This window comes from Melanotaenia boesemani, chromosome 1, assembly GCF_017639745.1.
Source record: "Melanotaenia boesemani isolate fMelBoe1 chromosome 1, fMelBoe1.pri, whole genome shotgun sequence".
Classification (NCBI taxonomy): domain Eukaryota; kingdom Metazoa; phylum Chordata; class Actinopteri; order Atheriniformes; family Melanotaeniidae; genus Melanotaenia; species Melanotaenia boesemani.
In genome coordinates, this window is record NC_055682.1 from 17,721,777 (window position 1) to 17,743,479 (window position 21,703).

Below are 21,703 nucleotides of genomic sequence, written 5' to 3' on the forward strand. Positions count from 1 at the left end.
CTGCTGCTGAAATTCTAACCCCCTTTACCCCACGACTGTGAGACATACCCCAGCTATGGACAGGGCGGAGCTCTGAGAGACAGATGCTGGGAGAGGAAAGAGGGGAGAGACACATACATTCACAGGGGGAGACGGCAGGAGGACAGAGAGAAGGAAAGAGAGACAAGGGTTTGCAAGTTGGAGTGTTTGGCCTTTTTGCACAGAAGAGTCCCTGAGGAGACCTGAGATCTTCTGGTGGTCAGAAAACTGCCCAGACTGAGAATCTGAGTGCAGATAATGAGGATGGCAGTAAGGATGTTGATGCTGTCTTTGCTGTGTGCACTGTTTTGTCAGGTAAGAAAAATGTCCCTTCATAGCAGCTGTCAACCATGATAAGCTAAATACAATGATTTATTAATGCGTTCAGTGTTTGCTTTTCTGTGCGTGTCAGAGTGTGTTTCAATAACATTCAAACATATAAATAAAAAGGTAAAAATGACCATGTGTTATAAAACTTGGAACACAGGTATAAGAAGCATTCACCTCATTGCTTTCTGACTGCTATGCAATGTCAGTAACAAGTTGTGCCGCAAACAAACTGCTGCAAAGACACTACTCCTGCACTTGAGTTGTACCATGTGATCCTGCTGCTTTCTCTTCCCCTCTTTTAGATCTGAGCTTTTTTTGCTGTCTGCTCCTGCAGAGTGTGATCTTGTTTAGAGAATGACCTGTAGTTGCCCTGCTCCTCAAATACACAGTTTATATTTCTTACCTGAGTGATCTCCTCCATCAAACATCTACTAATTTTCATCAATGGAGACTCCACACTGGCTCGGCAATCAGAGCTTGTGGCTGATCCAAACACTTCATCCTTGTTGGAGTGAGGATGATGAAGTGTTTTGAGGAAGACAAGACTCCAGATGTTTACAGAGGGCTCAAGGCATCATTAGTAGACCATGTCAGCAGTGGCCATTATGAGATCTAAAATAGATGACAATATAAACTGACTTATTACCAACAGCAGTTCCAAATATTATCCATCTTTCTCTCTGTTTGGAGTAGTAATGCAGCCCAGGTTGTGCACATGACTGAGCTGACCTGATGAAGTTGCTATGATCTGTCTTGTATATACTGTATGTTAAAGAGGCTTTATAGCCATTCATTCACATCTTCTTAGTTAGTGAGGTCTTTTTTGACTGAATTAAATGTTTCTGCAGCTTTTCAGTGTCTTTGTGATACTGCTTATGTGGTCCTTTTTTTAAACTGGGCAGTAAATAGATTGCAGGGGACAAAAATCTGATGTTTATATAAGTGTATGATGGCTCATGGACATAAACAAAGGGACACATGTTTGTCACAGTGAGGTCTTAACCCCTGTGATATTTCAATCCAATCCTTATATGTATAATGTTAATGTAAGCATAAACAAATAATTGTGTCAATGAGGTCAAATCCTGTTGAACCCTGAATCATGACCTTTAAGGTGCAGATCCCCGGGTCCCATGAAGATTATAAGACCACTTCAGCTGTCTGTGTCAAGGCTGATATGGGGATACAATCCTCCTTTAAAAGTCAGAGGCATTACAAGTCACAGTCTCTTTTATTTTGCTTTCAGCCTAGTGATTTTTAAGGAAAAATATACTTTTAAATAAATACTAAAACAAAACAGATTATATTATTCGCAAACCCTGTGTCGGCTAAAAATCTTTTTCTAGCACATATAGTTGCAAATTAGGAATGGATTCACAGTATTTACAACAGACTCTACGGGATTTTTACTTAAATGTTTGACTGTGCTATCTGAAATGATTCATATAAAAGTCACTGAAACAACTTATTTGACATTTTCCAAGCTGTAACTTCTTAAAGAGAACAAATAATTCATAAGACTTTTTCTTTTGAATTTATGCTTTTCTTTTAGTTTTACTTTAAACTTTGGACTTTAGTTTTATCTTTTTGTTTAGTTTTTTTACTCTCTGTTAACCTTAGCTTTGTATAAACGCGCACATGTTCTCAACATCTCATCTGAAGCTTCATTCTTGTCAGAGAGGAACACATTTTCAAGAGATTTACATGCACATGAGCAGTAGAGGTTCTTTAATTTGAAACTTATACTTTATAAGTTGCAATAACTACTTGCAGAAATGGCCAAACTCTTTTTGCTTCACCTGTTAAATGCTAAATATTCTGCTGGTGAAGAAATGAGCTGGTAGGAGATTAGCTTAGTGTGGCTGCTTATGCTGTGGAAAAACAGTGGTAAAACATACTGGACGTACAAGCTGATTTCAATCATCTTTCCATTTTAATCCAAGCCAAATTAAAATGATATGAATAAATGCCTTATGTTTGTGAACAGCCCATAGACCACTATTATACTGTTTTTGCTATTTAACTGCACAATACTCTCACAGTTTTCCTTCACAATGATTCATTGATTGGCAATGTTGAACTACTAAATTATTTTAGTGCTGTTTTCTTTATCCTAAGATCTTAAATAAAGGCAACTAAACTTCTTTTGTTGTTGTTGTTGTTGTTATTGAAGGCCTTTTTCTTCTCATCCAAAATGCTTCAGAGCACAAATTATGGTGTGGATGACTTAGACTCTGTGCCAAGATACTTTCTAATATGCTTCATAAATAAAACTAATCAAAATGTTAGGAGAACTACTTTAAAAGAGAAATAAAACAATAATCAGAATGAAGTCAGTTTAACCCTCAACAGCTGAAAGTCCAGCCAAAGCTTTCATCAGTGTCATTTGATATCTTTCAGTTGTTCTCCTTTAATTTTCTGTGTTTGAACTGAAGTGTTCAGGCCTGTTGGCTGTATGTTGTGGTGATGAGTGGGCAACAGCCACAGCTGTTCCCAGATGCATACGTGATGCCATTTGTCCCGGTCTGTAATCCCCCACCTCTCACAGCACTAGGAGTGGGTCTCTCCCAGACCATGAAATCAAAATACAATTCAAGAGTGTGTAGCAGCGACCAGCTGGCGCTGAGGTTTCACTCATCGGAAACAGTCAGTCAGAGGATTTAGAGTCTGAATCGCAGGTCCTGCTGGGTATGGTACCTGTAGGCAGTTTTACACTTACTATAGTTTCAGAGGGAGCAAAGGGTAGAGAGGCGACCTCCAGGTCATTACAAAGTAAAAAATTAGGTGAACAGTCAAGTTCATTTTTGCTTCATCATGTTGCCATTATTTTTTTTATAGACTGAGACATGGAGGGTCAGCTGTTGGTCCTAGGTTCTACAAAAGATCATGTTAGTAGTTATTTCATGATGAGTTTGACATTTGTGCATTGTTTTTTTTTTATTTTTATTATTATTTTTCATTTTTCATTTTGCCATTTCAGTCTTCTCCCAGTAAATACCTTCACTTTTTTCCTCCTGAAAATTTCCCTCAAGTTTATTTGTTCTTCTAAAAGTGTGTTTAATTATTGTGATTTTCAGCTGTATGAAACATTTACATAAAACCTCAGAACCGTCCACAAACTTAGGCTGAAACAAAATATCTGTATCAACGATGTTTATTAATTCTGTCTTTTCTGTTAATCACTGCGGGTTTTTAAAATGTATCAGTGACAGTATACATTTGGGAGGATGCATCGAGTAAGTAAAGTCTAACAGCTTAAAAAGGCTGTTATTTGCAGTATTTCTGATAAAGATAGTGTGTGTGTGTGTGTGTGTGTGTGTGTGTGTGTGTGTGTGTGTGTGTGTGTGTGTGTGTGTGTGTGTGTGTGTGTGTGTGTGTGTGTGTGTGTGTGTGTGTTTTTGCCGATTATTAGTAACTTAATCCACTCTTTTAAGTTGCCAGGTGACCCTGTTTCTATTTTTTTTTTTCTAGAAACTTTATCTTTATGTCCCTATGAAGTCCCATTTTTAAAACTTAGCAATAGCACTGCATAAATCTCAGACATTTGCTCAACAGTGGAGACACACTTATTGTTGCACCATAAATAGTGTCCATGCCAGGCAGTCATGACTAAGCAAAGATTAGTGGTGTGGTGGGACCCTGAACTGCACATGACTGACCGGTTGAATGTTTGTGTCTGAGTATCAGCAGCAGAAGTGACCAAAGGAGCACCTGTGCGACCTGTGCCCTGCAGTTGAAGGGACTGTCTGGCATGCTGTTTGCATTGCTTCTTGGCTGCTGAGTCTTTTGCTGCTGCATATGACTGTTGCACTGACACACACTTCTGAAAAGGTTACAGTGTACTCACATCTGATACAAGATAATGTAAGTAATGTTTGTCTGAGGTAGTAGTAAAAATCTCTAAGCCATACAAACCAGGAGTTTTTTAACTTTGCATTTCTTTGTCTTCCCACACACATCATACATCGCGCCATTCCTGCTCAGCTCCACACGTGATGGTACAGACCGAGCGAGTGAAAACCGCACTGCTGCACCCCTACGCTGTGCAGCATTTGGCAGTATGAAGCCAAACAAGTTACAACACTTCTTGGAGACGTCTCATCTCATCCTATTAAAAAGCCTGTTGATTCCTTTAGAAATAAACTACTCAACCTTTATTTATAACAGTTTTTTTAGCCAAGGCTCAACTCACCTGAAGCAGTTTGCAGAGTTTCCTGGTTTAAAATGCCTTACACTGAAGCAGAGGAGTTGTTATCGATGAAAAAGGGGCCCCACAGAAAAAGGTTAAGAACCACTGGATTATTTAAATTTGAAGGGATTTAAATCGATTACTCTTTTTTTGTTTTTTAAAGCCAGCCCTATTCCCCACCACTGAAACCATTTCTTTTGGTTCTGAAAATTTAAAGTAATGTTTTACCATGACATTTGCATTCCTGAACTGGGATGGTTTGAAGACATGCAGAGAAGAACAACTACAAGTCATGATAGCGTGTCAAAGAAGTAATGCATTTGTACCAGTAGCCAAGCTTGCAAGGTGAACAGCTTTGATGACTTTGTGAAGGAATGTCTCCGTTTGAATGCATTAGCAATAGTGGCAAGCCACGGAAAATTGCCTTAAAGCCTTAAACTATAGGTTTGAGTGTGACTGCTGTATGAACCCTACACATATCATCTCTTACTAATTTTTAAATGGATCAGTAAAGTTACTGCCACCTCAAAATACACTGAAAACGTTAATGTTATATATCAGAGTTAAAGTTTGTTTTTGGCACCCTTGGCATCCAGATGCAATGACATCCTTAGATTAGACAATTAGACAATTTCTGTTTGAAAAAAAACAGGATACACAGAAGGACAAAACGCTGTTAGAGACAGCTCAGCAACAGAATGCTTGATGGCTGTTGCTTTGGGAGTATTTCATCCTCAAACAAGCTCTTCATACTTCTGTGAGTCTGAGGTGAAAGGCCAAACTGTAAAGGTATCTGGTAAAAACCTCTAAAACACTTAACATGCATGTGGTGTCATCAGCCAGTCTGTCATAGAGGGCTCTCACTGGTCTAATTGGTAATGTGACACTTTAGTGTTACTGCATCTTGGTCTGGTAAAAACATTACAACAGCACTCAGTGGAGTTGCTGTCCATGACAGAGCTTCATGTTTGGTGATGTAGAGTGTGTGAAAAGGAAGTGTGCAAATCCACAAACTGTCTGTTGAGTACAATCTGGCGCTTGTAATTTTTTTTTTTTTTTTTTTTGACTGCCTTTCTATGTTTTACTCAACGGAAGACCTAGAACATTTTGTGGCTAAAACAGAAAAACTGTTTTTGGTCCATCAAGCTTGGACACAATGGCAGAGATAGTTTATTTATACTGTTTATAGTTCATTCAGCATTAAATATGGCATATACACATTTTTACTCATCTCTCTGCGGAAGCCGTGAGCGGCTGGGCTTGCATGTTTTTTTAACACCGTTTTCTCACGATAACGGGATAATTTATCTCGTTATCATGAGAAAACAAACTTTTTTCCAGAGATAAGAGATTATTCAAATGCAGAGCTGCGAGGGGGGCTGGAGCAACTCCCTGGTCCTTCGCAGAACCAAAGAAACAAATATTCAATCAGACTCGCAGTCACTCCTGGACAGAATTTAGAGACTTAAATCAGCCTAACATATAGGGACAGAAACTTTGTTTTCTTGAGATAATGAGATAAATTATCTCATTATCATTAGAAAAAGGTCTGAGTTATTTCAAGATGATTAAAAAAAAGAATAATAGACGATAACTACTGCTCTCGCCTTCTGTACTAGTCTGGACTTTGGTGTTGACAGAAACAGCTACTGAAATTTTTAAATTTATTTATAATTCCCAAGAGAATAAACTGCACTGCGTGAAGTTAGTAAAGGATGACACTTTCTCTAGTGTTTTTTTGGGGGGTTGTGTTTGAATGAAACATCTCAGCTAAAGCTGTTTTCACACTAATGAATGTTTTCTAGACCTTTTCCAGGGGTTTGTATGTGCAAACACCAGCCAGAGTCAGTCAGATCCCACATAGCTCAGACTGTATCCAGCTATCTCACTGTTTAAAAGTGCAAGTTTAGAATAAACCTATGACCTATTTAACTGGTCTGGAGACTTCACTGTGAGTGAATTCACTTTTTTCTCTTTACTTGAACTGCTTTGCACTTCATCAGTACTGCAGTACTTCAAATTGCATTGTAGCGATTTCAGCACAAAAACAGCCATCTTCTTTTCTATTGTTTACTTTTTTCATTAAAAAAAAGATGCAAAATTCAGCTGTAAACAATGTTTATTTTTCAGTAGCAAGCTGTTACATACTCTGCAAGAAGTGAGAACTTTCATATTGTTCTCGAGGCCACAAGAACAAATTGACGTCAATTTGTGTCATTCAAGATCATGGCTGTTTGCATTGGCTGCGCACATTGACTTACAGCCATGACATTTAACTCTTCATCAGTCAATCATCACTTAGCGTATGTAGCTGTTTCTCCCTGTTAGCCCTCTGTTCAGATGAAGACAGCATCAGTGTGCAGAATTATAGTGTTACACTTTATTCACCTTCAGTGTTAACTGTTAACTGAATTCAGGTCAAGGTAAGAGAAATAATTTAGTGACAACTCTGCCTCAAAGATATGATGCTTTATTGTAGCACACAGTCTCAACAGAACAAAGCATCTCAAACACCTAGAACAAAAATTAATCTAATTTTACAATAGTTTTCGGACCTCGGGTAACAATTCTCATTCTCGTCATGTATTTGGCATGTAGGAATGACAGATAAAACCTTTGACTGCTGTCAGTAATGTTTAATCATCAGCAACAATAACGGTGCTGGAAAGAGTGATTAGCTAGATTACCCGTTATTGATAAAACGGTTTATTTTAACACCATTAGTCCCATCACTGTGCACTATTGATACACACGTTGTTGGTACCCTTCAGTTAATGAAAGAAAAACTCACAATGGTCACAGAAATAACTTGAATCTGACTAAAGTAATAATAACTAAAAATTCTATGAAATTTAACCAATGAAAGTCAGACATTGTTTTTCAACCATGTTTCAACAGAATTATTTAAAAAAATAAACTCATGAAACAGGCCTGGACAAAAATGATGGTACCCCTACAAAAGACTGAAAATAATGTGACCAAAGGGACGTGTTAATCCAAGGTGTGTCCACTAATTACCATCACAGGTGTCTACAATCCTGTAATCAGTCAGTGGGCCTATATATAAGCTACAGGTAGTCACTGTGCTGTTTGGTGACATGGTGTGTACCACACTCAACATGGACCAGAGGAAGCAAAGGAAAGAGTTGTCTCAGGAGATTAGAAAGAAAATTATAGACGAGCATGTTAAAGGTAAAGGCTATAAGACCATCTCCAAGCAGCTTGATGTTCCTGTGACCACAGTTGCACATATTATTCAGAAATTTAAGATCCATGGGACTGTAGCCAACCTCCCTGGATGTGGCCGTGGGAGGAAAATTGATGACAAATCAAAGAAACCGATGATACGAATGCTAACAAAAGAGCCCAGAAAAACTTCTAAAGAGCTCAAGGAACATCAGTGTCAGATCGCAGCATCCGTCGTTGTTTGAGCCAAAGTGGACTTAATGGGAGACGACCAAGGAGGACACCATTGTTTAAAACAAATCATAAAAAAGCCAGATTGGAATTTGCCAAACTACATGTTGACAAGCCACAAAGCTTCTGGGAGAACGTCCTATGGACAGATGAGACAAAAATGGAACTTTTTGTCAAGGCACATCAGCTCTATGTTTACAGATGGAAAAATGAAGCATATAAAGAAAAGAACACTGTCCCTACTGTGAAACATGGAGGAGGCTCTGTTATGTTCTGGGGCTGCTTTGCTGCATCTGGCACAGGGTGTCTTGAATCTGTGTAGGTACAATGAAATCTCAAGATTTCATTGCAATTGCATCTCAAGGAGGGATTCTAGAGAGAAATGCTGGCCAGTGTCCGAAAGCTTGGTCTCAGTCGCAGGTCATGGGTCTTGAAACAGGACAATGACCCAAAACACAGCTAAAAACACCCAAGAATGGCTAAGAGGAAAACATTGGACTATTCTAAAGTGGCCTTCTATGAGCCCTGACCTAAATCCTATTGAGCATCTTCGGAAGGAGCTGAAGTGCCCTCTGGAAAAGGCTCCCTTCAAACCTGAGACAACTGGAGCAGTTTGCTTATGAGGAGTGGGCCAAAGTACCTGCTGAGAGGTGCAGAAGTCTCATTGACAGTCACAGGAATTGTTTGATTGCAGTGATTGCCCCAAAAGGTCAGAGCAGACTCTACTTCTTAAGGAAGCTGAGATCTTTTAACGTCTGCACCAAAATGTTGCAAATGTTCTACAGGTCTGTTGTTGAAAGTGCAATCAGCTTTGCAGCAATCTGCTGGGGCAGCGGCATCAGAACCAGAGACTTGAAAAGAATTAACAAACTGATCAAGAAAGCCGGTTCTGTGCTTGGAGTAACTCTGGAGCCGCTGGAATTGATCATCAAAAAAAGAATTCTGTACAAGCTGATGAAGATAATGGAAGATCCTTCACACCCTCTACACAACGCCGTGACGAAACAACAGAGTGTGTTCAGTGGGAGGCTTGTTCAAGTCCGATGCAAGACAGAGAGATACAGAAGATCCTTCCTTCCAGCAGCTATCAGGCTGAAGAACAAAGCCCTTAATTAATTAATGTGATTGTTTTACTAAAAAATTACTACTACTACAATATTGAATTTCCCTTTGGGATTAATAAAGTATTTTTCATTCATTTCATTGCCCCAAAAGGTTGTGCAACAAAATATTAAATTAAGATACCATCATTTTTGTAAATAATTCTGTTGAAGCATGGTTGAAAAGCAATGTCTGACTTTTATTGGTTAAATGAAAATAATTTTTATTATTACTTTTGTCAGATTCAAATTATTTCTGTGACTATTGTGAGTTTTTCTTTCATTAACCAAAGGGTACCACCACGTTTGTCCACATCTGTAAATACTAAAAAATTGTATATATGTGTACTGTCTTCTGTGTGCCATCTACGGGGTTACTCATTCCAAATGCTGCTTTTGCACCTATCACACAAAGCCATTGCTGCTTTTTTTTTAAAGCTTAAATGGTTTTTGCTTCACACACAGACTTGTTTGTCCTTTCAGAGACACCATAGTAACAATGGTGGCTTAAATATGGCAGCTGCAATGTATGTGGACCCACTGCAAGTGGAAATAAATGTTTTATTCCAAGAAAATGAAAAGCACAAGTTATTTTAGTAAAGTGATTCGAGAACCATGAAAACAGAGTTCTTACCGATATAGTACAAATTTTTGTTATTGACCAATGGCTGCAAGTTCCACACTGCACCTTTTTTTTTTCTTTTAAAGCCAGTCTGTGGCGGTTCTGAACTAAATCTTCTGTTCGGTGAGTGGAGCATGGTGAAACAAAGAAAAGTTTTTAAGTTGAATTAACTTACACTGACACTCCCTGGTCTGAAACTTGCAGCGCATGCATTCCCAAACTAAGACAAATGTGCTCATCCAAACTTGAATGTGCACAATTTAGGGAAGTGCTACATTTAGAAATACAACTGTGACACAGCTGCTATTGACTTTGAGGTTAAGTAACAATCTAGTTTAATGATTGCAAATGTTCAAGAGTTAATAAATGCAGAAGTGTGGATAACTATCTGAGGGGAACTTGGAACTTGAGTGTATACAATTGTGTATTTGTAGGTAGGTAATGATGATGGCAAAAAAATGGTTAACTAGGTAGGGGTCAGGAATATAGAAGTGTCTAAGATTAGCGTGCCCCCTGACTCGGCCTGTAAATGCCAGCCGTGGTTGCCATTCTTCCCTGCACTGTCCAGCAGCATACCAGAGGATCAGAAAAACATTTAACCCGCTGAAATAGGCCGATGATCACAACATACATGTTTTAATATACACGCCCAAGATATACTGTACTATGCGAAAGACTTCATTTCTTTATATTTCATTTCCAATAAGCTGGAAGCTTTCTTGTGGAGAAAAAGTTCTCTTGGCTTATTTAAAGTCTTTAAAGTCTCTTTCCACATTGGCTGCTCTTTCACTCTATTTTAGCCTTGTCCTTGTTCCTGGCCATGTTCAGAAGAATGTGTTTTCTGTTTGTTAAGTCATTCAGTGTTGACCTATGAACCATTCAAGCTTTAAAAAGACATCCAACTCAAAAGGAAAGAAAAATTTCAAAAACCTGACACAGAACTTGAGATGAATCTGAACACTCAGTTAATAGATCTACTGTTCACTGAAGCCTCATGAGAAATGATCTGCACGGAAGAGCAGCTGTTACAAAGCCATTATTAAGGAAGAGCAACGGGGAGAAAAGGCTGAAAAGTACTAAATGACACAAAAAACTGGATTGAAATTCATTGACAGCAGGGTTTATGGACTAATAACCTCAACATTATTAAAGCAGTGGCAGATCATCGTGACAGTTTACAGAGCAAAAGAAAAACAAAAAAACATCGAAAGAAGAGCTTTGGAGTGTCCTTTAAGATGCATGGACAACAATTCCTAAAGACTGCTTCCTGAAATCACAAGAAAACTTATCTAAGAGGGTTCAGATTGAGTTAAAGGATGAAGGGGATTTTACCACATGCTGAATGAAGCTTAATGACATGAGACATGTTTTACCTTTTAGGCTGTATTTTCAACTTTATTTGCAGATGTTTTAATAAATAACTGCAACAATTTCCTGTTTTACAGTGCTGTACATCCAAGATGAGTGAATCATCACTATTCTCTTACATGTGACTGAATAACACAAAACACTACAAATCTTTCTGGTTCTGTTGATTATGCCTTTGAGCTTTTAAACACATGAGATGCAATGCTGACGCCAGTGAAATCCCTGAGAAGAGCAGGAAGCAACCAAAGGAAGTATGTATGTAAGCTCATGTGTGGGTGGGTGTTTTGTTGATGCACATCCATATGTGGAAGCTTGTGTATGATGTGTGAGAAAGTGCACATGTGAGTGTGTTTGTTGAATTCCTACAGCAGAGCAGATCCGTAAGGTGACCCCAAACTCCCAGTCAGGTGCAGAGCTGAGTATAAAGGGGAATTTGTGAGTGTGAGCGGGAATGCGGGTGGGAAAGCACAGGGTCTAAATCCATAGTCGACAGCTGTTCCATGTGTGTGTTTCTCACATATGGTGTGTGTGTGTGTGTGTATTTGTGAACATATTCAAGACAGCAATGTGATGACTGAGAGTTTGTGAAATGAGCATGAGTGTTTGTGCTTCCTCGTCCTGAGATTAATTTGCACCTGGATCAAAGGCAGCTAACAAAGACACATATTAGTGAGTGTAACCTGAAGCTGTTACTGCTGCCCTGGATAGTCCCACGGACTACACATTACAGTTAGCAAACACAACTATTGCAGCAGGCTACAGGGAATGTTAAAGCACTGAAGGACACTAAACAGCTGCAAATACATGTAATGCTATAATGTGTCTCTCTATGAGGGGGAGTTAGGGGAGCTAAAGAAAAAAAAAAAAAAGGATTTCCTGGGATCTAAAGGGTTGCCAAACATTTTTTCTTCAGGTGTGGACCTCTGCAGAACATCACCACAATGATGTAAAGCTGGACCCACGGGCCATTTACCCCTGGAGAAATCAAGGCAAAGGGGTGGTCAGAGTGAAGAGGGACTGGATCATTCCTCCTATCAGAGTGCTGGAGAACAGCAAGCAGATTCCTGAAGATCTTGTCCAGGTAAAAATGTCATTTAATCAGCAAAAACTTTGCATCAGTGGATAACTGCTCCTGCTGCAGACATTTCCATGTAAAAATGTCACATCTTTTTAAGGCTGTCATGAAACAGTCTCCCTGCTGCAGATTTTGGTGGCTATAATAACCACTTGTGTTCCAGTTTTAATTTCATTATGAATAATGAGGGTAATGAGCAGTGCTTGCTCTGTGTACCGTAATAAACATTGGACTAAGACTGAGATGTGATTTCACAAGTGGAATTTTTATTATTATTATTTATTTTAAGATACAGCTGCTGTTAGAAAATTCCTATATTTTATTTCCATCACTCTACTGAATGAAACACTGTAGTGAAAGAACAAGAGTCAGTCAAATGTAGGAAGATTTGCTGAACAAAGGCAGCGTAGTTAGTTTTCTATAAAGATGGCAGAGTCAGTTTGATAGACACCTGTGTGTGACACGCCCCTTACTGATGGCTGATTTGGCTTCCATCTTGCATCGTACCTGTACTGTGAGCTCTTTCCAGTCTAAAAAGAAAAACTGTATTGACTCTTTATTATATTTCTTTCTCTTTCACTCGCTCTCTTGTTTCCTTCCTTTGTTCCTCTGATAATGTCTTCTTCCAAATGGCTGATGTGTTTATATCTGCTTGCAAGAGTGTGATGCAGTGCATTAATCGAAAACCCAGCTGCAACATCACATGGTGTCCTGGATGAAAAAGTTGTCTAGTGTGGTTTCTCAGCCTCGGTACACTGCTGGGCAGCAGCGGCTCCAGAAATGCACATAATAGATGTCACCATGCTATCAAATTAGTCTGGAATGTGGAATTTTAAGATCAGAAAGTTACACAATGAGTTTTTAAGTATGGCCAAAGTTTGTATTTTAAAAAGCCATAATGTCACAATTTCTTTAATAGTTTAAATTCAACACATAATAGCCAGATTTACTAAATTTCACATTTTAAGATATTTTCTCCCTTTAAAAAAACCTTTACTCACATAAGAGTTGTAATATAGGACAACCATCATAGGTAATAGAAATCCACTTTTAGTAATTTAGCTCTTTGGGGACACTTTTTTTTTTTTTACAGCCAAACATGGAAACTTTATGAATTCCCCACAGTACTGTTCCACACCTTTGACCAACATTCTCTCCATACCAGTGCTCCCAAAGGCTCATTGAGTGGTGTTTTGGTCAGACCCATCTAACCCACCAAAATGACAGGAAAAGTATAATGTTTACAACTTAAACCTGTAGTTACATGCATCTGTGTAAAATGACATTACGTTTAAAATATATAAACAAATCTGAAATAAGAATTAGTAATATTATAACAAAAGTTGACTAGAAGATGCAGGAACTATAAGAGTTTATTCATCCTGGTCCTTTCATGCTTGCAGGTTGCACCAAGATGAGAGTTTTGTTGCTGATGTTTTTATTTAATCCTTTTAGTATTGTTTGATCATATGGATATCTTTGTGTTGTAAACCTTCCATCTTGCAACTTGTGGAAGCAACAAGAAGAGTTAAGTAACAACAGCAGGAAATAACATGTTGCCTAATTGAATAAATAAGTAAAAACATAGTACAAGTAATAATAATGCTAACTCATAAGCAGGTTGTGCTGTAAAGAAACTACATCTGAGACGTCAGCTGTTTTTATTTTTTTCTGGCTTCAGTGGGGTGTTGGCAGATTAGAGGTGTATTTATACTTTACTGACTGACAACAGCGTTTAAAAGACATGGGAAATATAAATATTATGTTAAATCTGTTAAAGACTCCCTGTAAGATTAAAAATCCTGTAGAGGAAAATCCCAAAACTACTTTTGTAAGGTGATGTATGCTTTACATACAATATGTCAAAGGAAGAGGAAACAAATGTAGAGTGTATTCTTTGCTATTATTAGTTCAAATTCTCAGAAATCTCTAAGTTTAAACACTCAAGGTCCCTACTTTCACATCTGGTTTTAAAACATATGCTTGACAATGCCCCCCCACCCCCTCATGAGGTTACCAATGATTAACAACTTCTTCTGGTCTGTCTTCCCAGATTAAATCAGACAAAATCTTCTCAGGTGAAGTGATATACAAGTTAGAGGGGCCAGGGGTGGACCAGGAGCCCAAGAATCTGTTTGAGATTGATGATAAAACAGGCATGATCAGGAGCAAGAGGCCGCTGGACAGAGAGAAGCACAGCAGCTTCACGGTAAGGCATCGTTTAAGAACAATCAAGCAGAGGTACTCTCCAAAAACCACAATACATGCACTGAGAGCTTACACATGTTTCAAAGCATTGCTTCGTGTTTCTGTCTTAAATCATCTATCACTGTGTCACACTCTAGTACAAACATCCAGAGGTCAATTTTCCAGAGCCTTTACGGGCACCTTGGGAGAGATTTCAGAGTGTTTCATGGATGAATATAATACACTTTTCTTTCTGCATGCATATGTTGTGCACATAAACTATATATACCTGAAATTTAAGATGTGGATCATTGGATGTTGCCCTGATGGAAAGCTTAATGTTTCATTTCATTAATTCAAAATATATTTCTGAAACTTGACTTATGTGTCTGTGTGTTTGTGTGAGTAGCTTAAAGCCTTTGCGCTATCCCCCAGTGGAGAAAGACTAGAGAACCCCACAACCATCGAGATAGTGGTGCTGGATCAGAATGACAACAGACCCGCCTTCAATCAGAAACAGTTTGTTGGCACCATCTCCGAGTTTTCTGTCCCAGGTACAGCTACTGATTAGACACTGAAATTTCCTGTTTGTTTGATCATAATGTTTATTTTAAGGTCATCTTAAAGTTCCTTCCTATAGTGACTTCAGAACTGTATGAAGTACCTTTTAAGTGTGATACTTTTCCTATACAATACCATAGGTGCCTGTTAAAAATAATATATGTAAAACAGTTTGCAGTCAGTTGGCAAACATGAGAAACCAGATATTTCCCTGGAGAGATGTTAGAACTAGAAGAGAATTAATGACTTTACTTTTACCAAGAGGGTTGGAAAAATCAGACTCCAACAGAATGCTATTGTTAATGCTCTATTAGCATGGCGAAAGCTTGCATGTCTAAAATTGCATGTTTTAGTAAAATGTTCACAAACTAAAAACAGCAGACAGAAAAAATTAGTGAGTGGTTGAAAGAATTCTTCCAAAGAAAGTTCTTGTGTGTTTTTACAAGCTACAGCTGAAAAAATATGACGTGTTAGACAATTAACGTTAACAATAACCTATTAAAATTAAAATCTTTGCATGCTGTCAACCAGAAGAATGGGACTTGTGCAGTTTGGGAATATAATTTAAAATTGGCAACACATTATCATTTATCAATCTGGAATCCTATGGGTCTGTCATATTTACAGGTAAACATAAAACAAAAACACTAAAACATAGTATTCACACTATCCTAAACATATTGTTTTTGTGTTTAAACCAGACCAAACTATTAAAAAGATTCATTTTAAAGTCCCACACAGCTATTCATTCCCAAAAAACTCATCAAAATGAGACATATCAAAGTTGTTGCCATGAAAAAACATCCATAGATTTAAATTGGCTTGGGCTATGACTATACTTTTTGTATGTAAGTGGACGGCTCAAAATGGTCATATATTTGCTTTCTATAAGCCCTGTCTCTGAAACACCAAAAAGTGTTAGTGGCATTAACTGAAACTAACTCAGAAGTTAAAGAATAGCTGTCATTTGTTAGTAGAGCACCCTTGTGAGTATTTTGTGGCTTTTCGAAGTCAAGACATGAGAATTACATCAGCGCTGATGTATAAAAGTTTACATGTTCTGTGTTTCCCTCCTGCAACTTGTAGAGATACTGTAGGTCTTTAACAGAACACTGTTAATAGTAAGAACATCCAATATAGTTCCAATATTGGAGCTTTTTTTTTTTTGTTTTTGTTTTTTTTTCTAAATTAACTAAACAAAACACTTATGATACATAAAAAATTGACATGGACAAGCTACAAGGTTAAAACGTTAATTTTTAGCTGAGGGAAATACAAGCTGATTAGCAATGATAACCAAGTATAGCACACCGATTTCCCAACCTTTACATATTTTCCTTCAGGCTTTAAAATCACATAAAAGTGATTGACACTGTCTGACTAAAACGCTCCTTCATCACTGGCAGGCACATCCGTGATGTCAGTGTCAGCCACAGATGCAGATGACCCGATGACAGAAAACGCTGCTCTGAGCTACTTTATCATTGGCCAGGAGAGCATTCCTGCCAACGCTGTGACCAAGACTATGTTTGGCATCAATAACCAAACAGGTGCCATCTACACCAGAGATGTAGGCCTGGACCGAGAGGTAAAGATTTAGATTGTTGCATACCTTCAAAGTTTGGTTGTTTTCACTAAAACGTGGTGTATTCTGTCTTTAGGTGGTGAAAGGTTTTAAGTTAAAGCTTCAGGTTGCTGATATGGGAGGTATGGGATTGAGCAGTGAAGGTGTGGCAGTCATCCATGTAACTGATATCAACAACCATGCACCACAGTTCAGCCCTGATTCGGTGAGTCTCACAATCAAACTCAAATTACCTCAAACTAAAACAGTATTCATTGTTTCAGTTCATCATATATTATTATATAATCATTTCAACACATTGGTTTAAATCCTTTGATCTGTGTTGTTTCTTGGTGGTGCATGTAGTACAGCATGTCGGCAGTGGAAAACAATTTCAACTATGAAATTGGTCGAGTGAATGTAACCGACAGAGATGATCGTGGAACAGGAAACTGGGAGGCTAAATATTCCATCTCCAATGACCCTAATGGCAACTTTGCCATCAGTACGGATCCTGCCACCAACCAGGGAGTTCTGTCTGTGTTCAAGGTACAGCAGGACGGGGGAAATATGAAGGGGTCGTTGCTGTCATTAGATGTTTCCAAAACATCCAAAAGGTCACACTTGGGTGGATGAAAAGCAAAGTGTTGCTTCTTTTATTTTCCATTTTAAAAATCTTTTAAAATGTTAAATCTTTCTGTAAATAATTTCATGTTAATGCATTTATTTTCTGACATTTTAACAACAAAAATTTAAAAACGAATCTCATTTAATTGAAGCAGTAGCTAAGCACAAATCAGGAAAATATTTGATGTTTTATAGCCTCAGGATGTTTGGAGATGGTATGGTAACCCTTACTAAGAAATTTCTTAAATTAGATATTCAACTAATAATTATAAATGTTCTTCAACTTTCCAGTTGTGTTGGGTTTGTATGATTCAAGAAGAATATGTGATCAGTTAAAATGGATGTCATCAATGAAGTAACATTTATTAATATAGTTCTTTTCACAGATAAAATCCCAAAATGTTTTCCAATAGAAACGCATAAAAACATCAAAAGAGAGAATCAAAATGAAGATAAATCAAAATAAATCAAATTCAAATAAAAAATGGACTCCAGCAACACCAATGAATGTGCTAAACCCTTTTCTTTAGATGCTATATACTGAGCTGAATCTGATATTTATTCATGTTTGATGCAACTGTATTAGCATTTTATTTCTTTTTGTAGCTTTTTTTTTCAAGTAAGCGAATTTGTTAGGAACTTTTAAAGGGAATCAGTGTAATAAGTTCTTTTTTGAACAAATACTGGGAAATTGGTTGTCAAACACAACTCAATACTGCCATCTAGTGGTGAAACTACGATTCATGCAGAAGCGTTCATTTGGTGTCTTGTATTTTTATTTTTTTTTTAATTAGATGGTAGTTTAAATGTTAAATTGACAATGAGATTAATTATATGTTGCCATTTTTCCATCTTCTGTATACTTGTAATATTTCTTATTCTTATTATGTACTTGCAGTGACAGGAACACTCTTTTCTGCTCTGTGTTACAGCCTTTGGATTATGAAACAAAAAAAGACCACATCCTCATTTTGACTGTGGAAAATGTCAATCCTCTGAGTAGCAAGGCTCCCATCTTGCCAGCGAGCACCGCCACAGTGGTGGTCACTGTTGTGAACAAGAATGAAGCTCCGTATTTTAAAAACAATCCCATAGAGATTGAAATACCTGAGACTGTGGATCCTGGAAAATTACTTGCAAGTGAAATTGCTTTAGATCCGGATGATTTTGAACTGAGGTACGACACAGCAGGGGAATATAAAGAGGGGTGTCTTGTCTCAAAAAAAGATGGTCTAATATTTAATTATTTTATCTTGTGTGTGTGGCAGATTTGAAATCATCAAAGATCCTGAGAGGTGGCTGGAGATTAACAAACATACAGGAGACATTACAGCCAAGAGAAGCTTTAACATGAGATCTCCACATGTTATCAACAATATATACAGAGCTGTTGTCAAGGTTACAGGTCAGTTCATCATGTTCAGGAGCTATCTTTTCTTTTTCTTCTTTTTCTTCTCTTCAGTTTCTCTTCAGATTTACTTCACACATTCATGTTCTGATATTTTTCTTTTGATTTAGCCAATATAATTCTAAAATGACTGTTAGATTAATTATTACTAGTCATCTTGGCTGAAATGCAACAGGTTAGACCAAACCATGATTACCGTTTTGTCTTGTTTAATTCAGTTTTCTGTATATATTTTGGGCTTGTATGAGAAAAAAAAATCCAGTGGTGTTTTAGGTCATGTTTAAACCAAAATATAGAAACGTCTAAAACCTTCACATGTGACATTGTTTATTTCTGCTTGTAGATGTTGATGGTTTGTCAGCCACTGCCACAGTGGCCATCTTACTGAAGGAGACCAATGACTTCCCCCCTCTGCTCTTCCCTCTGAGCGGCTCCATTTGCAGAGATTTCAGGAGCACAAGCTCTGGTCTTTTTCTGACGGCTGTAGATGAGGACCATCCTCCACACGCTGCTCCCTTCTTCTTTAAAATACTTGACGACTCGTCAGTCAACTGGACTTTAATTCAAGTCAATGGTATAGAAAAAGAGCTTTAACACAGGGTGTTAGGCTGCATAACATATTTTCCAGCAGCAGACAGCTTTTATGTCCTCTCTTTCCCTGTTTTTTCTGCTTCAGATACTCATGCTGTTCTTCAGCCTGTTGGAGAGCTGGAAGCTGGAGAGCATGCAGTCACAGTGATGGTGTCAGACTCCGGAAGCCCAACTATGATGGCCTACGCTCAGGTCAATGTCACAGTGTGTCTCTGTGACTCGTTTGGAGACTGTAAGTCAGAGGCGGGGGCTATCTTAGGCTCCAGCGTGGGAATCAGCTTCATTGCTCTCATCATCATCATGGCCTGTGTTGCTCTACTTTTGTGTGAGTTTCATCTTGAGAATAATATTCTGCAGTCATATTGCAATGGAAACACGATATATGACTATAGATTTTCAAATGTTTCTGGCTGTTTTAAGCAAACAATTGGTAAACAAAAATCATTTAAATGGGCTATATTGAAACATAAGATTTAATGGCAAACATCTGATTGATGAATATTTGCAGTGCTGCTCCTCCTGGCTGTTGCTTTGACTGCCTGTGGAAGACGCCACCATATAAAAAAAGGAACAGGCCTGCTTGTTGGGGAATCAGAGGATGATATACGTGACAATGTCCTCAACTATGATGAACAAGGAGGAGGAGAGGAAGATGAGGTAAGGCTCATGTTTCCTGAAAGATCAAAATGGGTGTCCTTAAATTCACAGTCAAAGATAACTCTTGATTCCATTCTGTGTATTATCACAGCATCACCAAACCGCATGCCGTCTCCTCTCTGCTTTCAGAATGCTTTTAACATTGACCTGCTGTGGAAACCCCACGATGCACCTTCCACCCCACGGACCTTCTACCCAGGCTCTGCTGTTCCTCGAGGAAAACAGCCCCTGAGAAAGGATGCCCCTCATAACCTGCCCTCCCCCACCTACCCTCGGAGGCCTCCTGCTGATCCCACAGACATCGAGGACTACATCAATGATGTGAGAGGCTCCTACAATGACTTTGTTTAATATTAAAAAAAAAAAAAGCTTTTAAGTACAAACTCATCTTTTATAAAGATATGTAAAGGAGATCTTTTTTAAATACTTTCAGATGTTTATGTGGAAATAGTTTAATAATGTTCTTTATGTGGAGAACAGGGAATTTATTGTCAGAAATTCTGCATATACTGTTTTCATAAGTGTAAAACTATGTTCTACCAGATTAAAAGCAGTTTTCATCTATACGTGTCTCAGGTTGACTTTCTCACCTTATGTTGCGCTGGTTTTTATCAACTAAAACACCAGCTTTCCTGTTGCACTTTTCATATTTTACAGCCAGACTTGCAGACTTGATGGAATATTAAAAATTTGTTAAAATTATGTAATTGGTGTTGCTAGATGTCACTACATGCTACACACATTTAGAAATAGAGTATGGGGAATGGAACAGGATGCAGAAAAGCAGTTTCACCAATAATAATGATTTTATTTGGGTTGGAAATCAATTGTATTATTTGATATCAGTACAATGCTGTCAGAGTAATGTCACTTGCATTGGTGATTCCCAGTGTATTTGTTAATCAATAAAAAAATGTAATTTCAATCTTTCAGGGCCTGGAGGCAGCAGACAATGATCCAAATGTGCCTCCATATGATACAGCCCTGATCTACGACTACGAAGGAGAGGGCTCTGTGGCGGGCAGCCTCAGCTCCATTGCTTCAGGTAGCTCGGATGGAGATCAGGACTACGACTACCTCAACGACTGGGGACCACGCTTTCAGAAACTGGCCAACATGTATGACCCGCGTTAAAGTGGTTGGAGCTCCACAGAAACAAGACATGCTGTTATCTGCAAGGTTCACCAGCAGATAACAGCACAGATCGGGCCTCTGCTGTCTTCTTTCTGGACACATTTTAAAGATTATAACTGAACACAAGATTGGAAGTGTTCCATGGAAAAATAGACTCCATATAAAAAGCCGTGGGTCTCAAATCTAATGTGCCTTACCATTTACTAAGGAAAAAAGATGTGTTTAAAAATAATGATTAGAAAGTAATTCAGCGCAAGGTTTAGTGGTTTGCTCAGGAAAAGGCAGCGAGATGGAAAAATTGTTTGTTGGCCTGATCAGTTTTTGAGGAAAACTTGAGTGGTGCAGGAAATGTGTGTCCGTGTCTGGTGTTTTTCCTCAGCCATGTGCAGCTCAGGAATCATACACACAAGCAGAAGACACGAAAGCCTATTTTAATGTATTTTGTTTTTTTATACAAGTGATAATTTTATAAGATGAATTTCTTTCTTCATTAGTTTTGTTTTTTGTAATTACAAATCCTCCATTCCAGCATTTATTCACGTTTTTAGGCGCCATCTCAGCATTAAACACATCGTACCACACAATAACCTGTAATTATCCAACTGGAGGTGTAGAATTATTGCTTTTTTTTAATATGGTCATTGAATTCAAAATTTGTGTCTACATAATAAATGAGTGTTTATTTCTCATTATAGATCCTGTTCACTGGCTGGATTTACTCCTAATTAGAACAAACAAGTATAAAGCATATCTGTTAACTTCAAACACAGCAAAAGAATAACGTTTTTTAAAATAATACTTTATTTAAATATTTGGCAACACCATCCTCTCAGTTGCTCAGGAGTATCAGTTCAA

General features: G+C 38.0%; 1 protein-coding gene across 2 annotated transcripts; it reads left to right on the forward strand.

The window, feature by feature from the left end:
- The first annotated feature begins 147 nt into the window (after positions 1-147).
- cdh15 (cadherin 15, type 1, M-cadherin (myotubule)) lies at positions 148-21,571 on the forward strand. 2 transcript variants are annotated; one of them, XM_041990317.1, is made up of 14 exons: positions 148-333; positions 11,958-12,125; positions 14,173-14,328; positions 14,716-14,860; positions 16,274-16,455; positions 16,529-16,657; positions 16,798-16,980; positions 17,991-18,235; positions 18,327-18,463; positions 18,810-19,040; positions 19,143-19,382; positions 19,566-19,714; positions 19,844-20,035; positions 20,648-21,571. In XM_041990317.1, exons 1-14 carry the CDS (start codon positions 277-279, stop codon positions 20,846-20,848), a joined length of 2,415 nt encoding a protein of 804 aa, XP_041846251.1. In that variant the 5' UTR covers positions 148-276; the 3' UTR covers positions 20,849-21,571. The 2 variants fall into 2 exon arrangements, with proteins under 2 accessions (XP_041846251.1, XP_041846255.1); XM_041990321.1 differs by having other exon boundaries at positions 165-237.
- Positions 21,572-21,703: the final 132 nt, after the last annotated feature.